The 8145-nt window shown below is 39.4% G+C and overlaps 1 protein-coding gene across 4 annotated transcripts; it reads left to right on the top strand.

The window, feature by feature from the left end:
* The first annotated feature begins 1985 nt into the window (after positions 1-1985).
* LOC147606224 (bet1-like SNARE 1-1) lies at positions 1986-6096 on the top strand. 4 transcript variants are annotated; one of them, XR_015265022.1, is made up of 7 exons: positions 2028-2183; positions 2615-2765; positions 2885-2941; positions 3066-3138; positions 3300-3359; positions 5558-5649; positions 5811-6096. XR_015265022.1 is itself a non-coding variant. In XM_086792419.1 (6 exons), exons 1-5 carry the CDS (start codon positions 2170-2172, stop codon positions 5645-5647), a joined length of 372 nt encoding a protein of 123 aa, XP_086648545.1. In that variant the 5' UTR covers positions 1986-2169; the 3' UTR covers positions 5648-5649; positions 5811-6096. The 4 variants fall into 4 exon arrangements, 2 of the variants coding, with proteins under 2 accessions (XP_086648545.1, XP_086648546.1); XR_015265023.1 differs by lacking the exon at positions 3066-3138 and having other exon boundaries at positions 1986-2183; positions 3300-5254; XM_086792419.1 differs by lacking the exon at positions 3066-3138 and having other exon boundaries at positions 1986-2183.
* The last annotated feature ends 2049 nt before the right edge of the window (positions 6097-8145 follow it).

Genomic DNA, 8145 nt, shown 5'->3' with positions numbered 1-8145 from the left:
CTTTTTTGGGGAATGAGAAGGGATCTTTTTGCTAGAGGTTGCAAGAAAGACCCAATCGAAAAAAAGAGATTGCATAGGCGAAAGGAGAGGTTGCAAGAAAGACCCAATCGGAAAAAAAGAGATTGCATAGGCGAAAGGAGAGACTTAGAGAAAAGCAAAACTATGAGGAAGAAGATGTCAATGCAATGTGAGCAGGTTTAAGCTAGAGTAGAGCAGAGGGAGTGCCTGAGAATCAGAGAGTTTACTGTAGGTTGCAGAGGCAAGCTCAATAACTCTTTTTGCATCTCTGTTGGAACTTGGTACCACACCCAAGACTTGTCCCAACTCTAGATTACTGAAGAAGAAAATAGGTTTTATGTTTGAAGAAGTAGAGCTCTGCTGAGCTGACTGCAGAGTCCAACAAGGTGTTTTGATGTTGTGGAGATTCTCCTTGTTTTTGTGTTTTTTACTGTTGTTTGAGCCCAGGGTCTTAGGGTTGTTTTGAGAGACTGATTTGTTTTCATCTATATGTAGTAGACAAAGTGCTTGGTGGTTTGAATCCTTTGTGAGTGGATGAATGAGTTTTGTCATATGGTGGTTTGTTTGTGTCATTTTGATTGAGATTGTGGAGAAAAACACTTGTGAGTGAAGATCTGAAGTGTGTTAAGTCAGGTTTGATTCAGATAGCATCAACTGAAAGTCTTCAAAGTCAAACAGGGTTAGCTAAGTATCAGAATCAATTTGCTGAGTGTGTAGAAGGTTAGAATTGGTCTTTTTGGATTTAGAGGAAACTATTTTGGGTCTAGTCTAGGACAGTTAGAGTCAGTCAGACAGTTAGAGTCAGTCAGACAGTGTTGTGGGCTGAATGGAATCTAATAATCAGCTAAGAGTCACTTGATGTCAGTTTAGGAATTGTCAAGCTAAATCATTGTGAGGTCTAGGGTGTTAGGGGTTTGTGAGTCTTAGAGAATACATAAGTGGAAAGATTTGAGTCAGATTAGTGAATCTTTATAGGATTTGTGGTGCTTGAAGGATTGTGAGTGTCAGAGGACACAAAGGTGAGAAAATCTTAGTCAACTGAATCAGTTGGGTCAAGTAAGAGGCAGCTGAGACAGTCAAAAGTGAGGTGCTGACATATTTAGTAGAGTTCTAGACCAAGGGTTTTGAGAGTTGATGGACCTAGAAGAAAGTCTGTGAGTCTAGAGGACAAGATTCTGACAGAGGTCAGCAGGGTGGCAGTTAGCTAAATCAGATTGCAGTCAGGTAGTGGTCAGTTGAGAGTGAGCTAGAGTTAGTTTAGGTCCCGTTTAGGTTAGCAGGTTGTTAGAGGAGGTCAGCTGAGAAGATAGAGTTGAAGATCATGTTTCTTTAGAGTCAGATCACACCTTAGAGGACATTTTAGAGGGTCAGCTAATTTAGATTAAAGAGAGTAAGGTGTTCGAATGTGTCAGCAAAGATTCATAGGGTACATGTAGAGTTGTTGTGTGCCTTGGGCTGGGTGTTTTCAGTAGATTGGATGCTATAGATGCCAGTGTCCAGAGTCTGATTTTCTCTTCCCAACGTAGCACAGATATTTTCTCTTCCCAACGTAGCACAGATAGAGAAATGAAAAATCTATCAAATTGATGGGTAGATTCGCTAATGAGTTTTTTGTTTCCATGTGAGTAATATGAGTGGAGGTGTTTTTTTGTTTTTTTTGTCTTTTAGAGAGGCATCCTTTCCTCTCTTGCCCGATGTGGTTGAGAATGGCTAGCCAAGGAGGGAGGCTTCCCTCTTGTTTACTTTGTATCTTGACTTGCTTTGAGGTTTATTATGTTCTTACCTCTAAAATTATGATGATTTGCTCACTCCCCCCGTTTTAACCTACCCCTTGGTGGAGGGGGGCGAGGTGAGCTTGATTTGAACTCATGTCGACATGTAGGAGCTCATAGCTCTATTGCTAGGCTATTGTCCGCACCCCTTTATGAGCCCATTGAATATTAGAATTAGGAGGGAGGGACTGGTTCATGTGAGAGAAAATTTAGCCATAAAAAATTCCCTTGTATTTTTAGACTAAGTGGTAAAAAATACCTTATTCATGAAAGAAAATATATATATAATCTTCTTGACTAAAACTAGTGTGTTAAAATCAAGATTCAGCTTGCTATTCGAACTCACAAGAATTCTTGTTGCGATACTCCTCTCACCGCCATGAACTCGCGCAGGTATGTCTTCTGTTTTGTTTTTCTGTACAATGTAAACACCTAGATCTCGAGTTCCTACCAAAAATGGCGCTTATAGTCGAAACCCGTTGCATTTTTCTGTTTTTTCGCACTGTAAGTAATGGATCTGCCTTTCTGAATGTTCACAAACCCTAGATCTCACCAAAAAATGGCTTTCACAGTTCAAAGATCACTTGCGTTTTAGGTTGCTTTCTTACTTTTTCGTTGTAGCTTTTGCTGCAATGGATTTTCCTTTTCGTCTTATTCTTGTTATAATTCATCCCTTCCATCGAGATCATCTGCTCATCCATACTCTTTGATTGATGTTTTGCCCTGTAAGAAGCATCAAAACAAAATACGTTACCAATGGTGCCAGTCATATGACCTGTATTATGAATTGCCTAAGGTATTCATGTGTTTTTGTACCCTTCCAGAGATCACCGCGGGGGTAGATCTTCCCTCATTGATGGGCTTGAAGAAGGCATCAACAGAGCTTCTTCATCGTACTCTAACCATGAGATTTCCGAGCAGGATAACGACAGAGATATGGATGGACTGCAAGACAAAGTGAGCTTTCTGAAGAGGGTATGTTAGCCATGTTTTGGTTACTTTATTAACATCTGTAATGTTTTTTCTGAAAGGTTATGTAATTAGCATTATTTTCTGAAATTTTTTTATTACCATGCATGCGTTACTTGGGGCAGTTAACAACAGACATACATGAAGAAGTTGAGTCACAGAACCGAATGCTTGACTTCATGGTATTGCCCTTTTACCATTTTAATCACTGATTTTTACAAGTATCAAAATGTGTGTCACGTTTACATAACTGAATGCTTTACTTCAAGGTATGCCCTTTCATCTTTTTGTATCACTGCTTTTCAGAAGCACCAAAACACACGTATGTGCCACACACACACACACACACGTGTGCGCGCTCACAAAATAAAAAAGAATGGTATGCCCTTTTACCATTTTGTATCACTGGTTTGCACAAGCATTGACGGCACACACCAGCACATGCACAGGGCTGCCTGCTTGCTAGAAATTTAATATGTGCCTTATGTCCTAGTCTAGTGCAGAACAATCTCATTTCAAGGCTTCTTGGTTTTATACCAGGGAAACCAGATGGATACATCGAGGGGCATGCTTTCAGGAACCGCCGATAGATTCAAAAAAGTAAGCACTGTATCATGACCTTTGATTTGGGATCATTTTTGAAGAGGAGGAACAATCTGTGTTTTTCTGTTGTTGTCAAGAATGCTTGTTAATACAAAATAGTAACAAATGCAAGAGAAGGATTTGAGGGCACTTAGTGCTAATCAATGAGCTAGTGTAAAGTAACTTTAATTCAAGGACTCCCCAATTGAATATCCATGTTAGTGGGGTTTATCCTCATCAATGGGCTTTCCTTCCCATGGGTGGAAAGTTGGAACCCAAGTAGTGAGGACTCACGCTAGGGTTCATATGTTGACTTCCTACCTACACTAGCAGATCTACAACCTATGTCTTCAGCATCCTTCTTTTGAGTGACTGCCCAACTTCTCTTACTGTCTTGAGTGCATGTGTGAAACACCTGAAGCAAGAGTTCCACTTCCGCCCAACTTCCAAGAAGTGATTGGTAGACTTACGACAGCTCCATAAGTGTACACACATCCATGAGAACATGGGTGGGTTCGACTAGCACTCGCCACCCAACCGTAGGCTCCAAACCAAGTATACCGTAAGCCACCCCAAGCTAGAGACCAAGGCAACCATGGCAAAGCCCACACTCTCAAAACCTGTGTCCCATACCACGCACCTCCAGTCTTCACACGACTGTTAGCCAGTGGGCTAACTAGAAGCTGGATACCTTCGGAGGCTCTTCTCTCTAGGTGGGATTCCACACATGAACTTGCTCACAATGAGTCACAAACCTAGCTATATAGCTCATAATCAGTTCACACCACGTAAACTAGGCAAGCCGGCCTCTATACTAGCCTCGTTATATTCAAACATGGGAGAGATGAGAGGTTCTGTTTGCCCAAAATGCATGGTGGACTGAATGTTCTTAATATTTATTATCATTTATTAGAAGAAAAACAATGTTGCTATATACTTTTCTTGCTTAGGAACAACCTTGGGCACTCGTGGGAGAAGCAATGCGTACAAAGTTTCAAACATTCTCATTTGGGAACAGCTACAATATTGGGATATAGTATTTGGATACGTGCACGACAAGATTCCTGGCTGTTGCCAATATATAAGCAAATTGATTGCTGACTAGAAAGAAGTGCTCCAATATCTGCATTGTCCTGGAGGGCCTCCATAGATAGGGAATTTGTTGAAGCATGACAATTACAACACTTTGACCATCTTATTTCCTATCTATTAAAGGAATATGTAGTGTGCAAGATGTCATATCCTGGGAGGGATGTTTTTTTATCTTTCCCACAAGCCCAAAGAAGATGGGGTTTGGGTATGCATTATAGACATTCATGGCAGCAAATTAGAACCCAACTGCAGTCCTTTGAGAATGTGTTACATGACCCTCAACACAATAGACTGGAAGATTGCATACTACATACACAAGGGACACTTGTTTTAGTAAAATTTCCTCTCTCACAAATTACAATAGCAAGAGTCTACAGATTGAGCGTTCCGTGGCCTTGGTTCTCGGAGCATGCAAACATGTTATGGCATATGAATAAGTCAGCAGCACAATGGTGGAAACAAACTTTGTAGCGAGTATGGAAAAGCAAGTTGTCACTAAAACAATGAGTATTCTTCTTGAGATGTATTGCAGGAGTACTCCCTGTTGGTAAACCTTTGGCAAAAAGAAAGATAACTACTCCTCAATGCCCAAGGTGCTTATGATCTAATGAGACCATCCAACACTTTTTATGGTGCTATATTGACACACCAAGATTTCTTGCATGGTTTGTGTTTGATTGCCAGATTTCTTGGTACACATTTCTCCAGGTGGCAGATATGAGAGAAGGCTAGCAATAATTTGAATGGACAAGATTTTGGGCTCTCTAGTTACTTTGGAGGGCACGCAATTGATTGGCTTTCCAATCACCCGCGATTGACAAGTATTACTGCTTCCGTCAATCATTGCGTCAATCAATTTATGACTGCCATCAGCTCCAACAGCTAGATTAGCCATATCTAGATTTGTTTTTCCATTGTTTTTAGTTATGTGAATTAATGAGAAATAGTGCTTCTCTTTGTACAGTAAAGTAATAGAATAGTGGTTTCCCTTTCCCGCACCCCCCCCCCTCCCCCCCCTCTCCCAAAAAAGATTGTGCATGTGTGTGTGTGTGTGTGTGTGTGTGTGTAGAGAGAGAGAGAGAGAGAGAGCGAGAGAGAGGAGCTAATTATGATCTTTATATCAGGTGTTTGAGGCAAAATCAGGAAAAAACTTGCTGACATTGGTGGCAGCTTTTGTTACAGTTTTTCTTCTTGTCTACTTTTTGAGCAAGTGAAGGTCAAGTTTTGCGACATCATATTCTCCTACTCACTAATATCCTAAGAGCTCTTTCAAAGTCTCAGCCCTTGTATCATAGGGAGTAAATGTTACATGGGTAATTGTGTCGACTAATCAGTAATGAAGCGGTAAACTCTTGGTTCTTGTTGTATGGCTGACAGTTCATTCCTGGGACTCTGTCAATCTGTGTGCTGTCTGGAAATCTGCACCTCAAGTGATCCACCTCCCTGCCCCCCTACCACAACAAACCACCCTCTAACATGCTCACACACACACAGGTACATGGTTACATGTGTTGGGCCATGAGTCCGTATATGCGTGTGAATTCGTAATTCTGGTTTTATGAAATTGTATAATGGTGGGCAAACAATGCTGATCAGTGCCATCATTTAATTGAGACATCAGACAAGTCCTTTTTGTCGAATATATTTTCAGATTTCTTCTTCATTTGTGAGTTTTTTTGAGCTATGGTGCCGAGGTTCAAACCTGGGATCTGCTAACTTGCAAGCCCATTCTCACTTTTCAAATTTCAATTGTCAATCAGTGCACACTATAAATTGGCATATATCATGCCAAATAATGCTACAATGCCAAAACTAGCCTAGGGGATAAGAAATCTCAAACCTTGAAACATAGGGTTTTGTTCAACCACTTTCTTACGTTCCATCATCACTTGAATATACAAAGGACATGATTAGGATGGCGTTTGAAATGGAAAAGTGGGTTTTCACAAACATAGCACTTAGAGACTAAGTTAGAAAAAAAAAAGTTAATTCACATCTCAAGGATGTGATTTTGCGTGTTCTACTCCAATGGCACTGCGATTGGCATACAACCTATGTTCCATACTTGGATAACATGTCCAAAGCATATTAGCTAAAAAAAATCCAAATCCCATCATGTGATCTAATCATCTATATATCTAAGGAGTTTCACAATCCTTCATTTCAAACTTCACCTGTATACCTAGAAAGTACCATATCTCACTCAAATCCTTCATTTTATACTTTATCTTAAGAAGCATCTTTACCAAGTCATCAACATAGATTATTACTAGCACAATGATCATGTTAATCTTTTTCACATAAAGTGAAAAATGTGTTGTAGATATGTGAAATCTAATAGTAATAAGATACTCTTTTATTTTGTTTGACTATGTTGTAGGTTCAAGCCATATAAGGCTTTTCGTAACCTGTAAATAAAATCTTGATGTGCACCATGTAGACCTCCTCTCGTAAATCACTATGTAAAAATGTATTCTTTACTTTCACTTGATGTAAATCTTTTAGCTGTAGCCATAGCAATGATTGCTCTCAAAGTTTTCATTCTAGCAACTAGAGTGAAAGTCTTCTCATAAGTAATCCCATAGGTCTATGCATATCCCTTGGCAAAACTAATCTTGCTTTGTACTTGCTCATAGATCCATCTAAATTTTGCTTTACTTTGTAGATTCACTTTTATCCACTTTCTAAATAACATGTTTAATTTGCATCTATTAATGTAGCTATCTTCTCATCTATGGCATCTTCCCAATGCATATTTACAGTGTCTCCTTAAAACATGTGGGCTCTAGCTCTTGTATTTCTTTTAACTATATATGTAGCCATCTGAATTTTGCTTTGCTTTGTAGACCCACTTGCATCCAATTGTCTTATTCTCCTTAGGCAAGCACACTATATCACTTGTCTCATTTGCATCCAATGTAACCATCTCATCATCCATGGTATCTTTTCAATACTTATTTCTAAGTATCCCCTCAAAACATATGGTCTCTATATCTTGTATTGCTTTAACCATATATGCATAATGATAGGTTGTATATCCCTCATATCTCAACCTATCCATTGGATATCTGACCCTCATAAACTTACATGTACACCTGGATCACTACAGGTGTTATTAACACATGTTTGGCCCTTTGTACACACCAGGTATAATAACAATCAAGATTCCAAACTCCTCATTGAGACTCTATTCTGAGCCACTATCCCCATCAACAAAGGAATGGCTTGTTGAAACATTAGGCTCTCTTTTTTCCTATGTGATACATGTGAATTTGTTAAATTTTCAGCACATGTAGTATCACCAAATGGTGTGTCATAATTCTTGGCATTTTGCCTCAACCTTCTTGACTTTGGTCTAACAATAGAACCACTAAGTACATGTGATTTGCTACTCTCCATTTCCTACAACCATCTCCATTTGTCACATTATTGTTTACATCAACCTCTATGGAATCCTTCACTGGTGTGTACCTACTTATCTCATCAAGCACAACATAGATCTTTATTCATCGCAATAACCACATTATTGTTTACATCAGTCTTTATGGAATCCTTCACTGGTGCGTACCAACTACTCATCTCATCAAACACAACATCTCTACTCACTCGTATCTCACACATGGTGGGGTTATAATCTTTATAACCTTTACGTTCAAGGGAAATATGCAATAAAGTTACATTTTTCTACCTTGGAATCTAGTTTTCTTCTCAC

Source organism: Cibotium barometz, chromosome 58 (genome assembly GCF_041138505.1).
Source record: "Cibotium barometz isolate CiBa-2024 chromosome 58, ASM4113850v1, whole genome shotgun sequence".
In the NCBI taxonomy this organism is placed as follows: Eukaryota; Viridiplantae; Streptophyta; class Polypodiopsida; order Cyatheales; family Cibotiaceae; genus Cibotium; species Cibotium barometz.
Note: the sequence above shows the minus strand (reverse complement) of the source record. Positions and strands in the feature narration are given on the sequence as shown.

Excerpts from the sequence above, each read along its gene's own strand:
- LOC147606224 (XM_086792419.1), top strand. Across the intron at positions 2,766-2,884 it reads AAGTGAGCTTTCTGAAGAGG|TTAACAACAGACATACATGA; the intron begins GTATGTTAGCCA and ends TACTTGGGGCAG. Across the intron at positions 2,942-3,299 it reads ACCGAATGCTTGACTTCATG|GGAAACCAGATGGATACATC; the intron begins GTATTGCCCTTT and ends GTTTTATACCAG.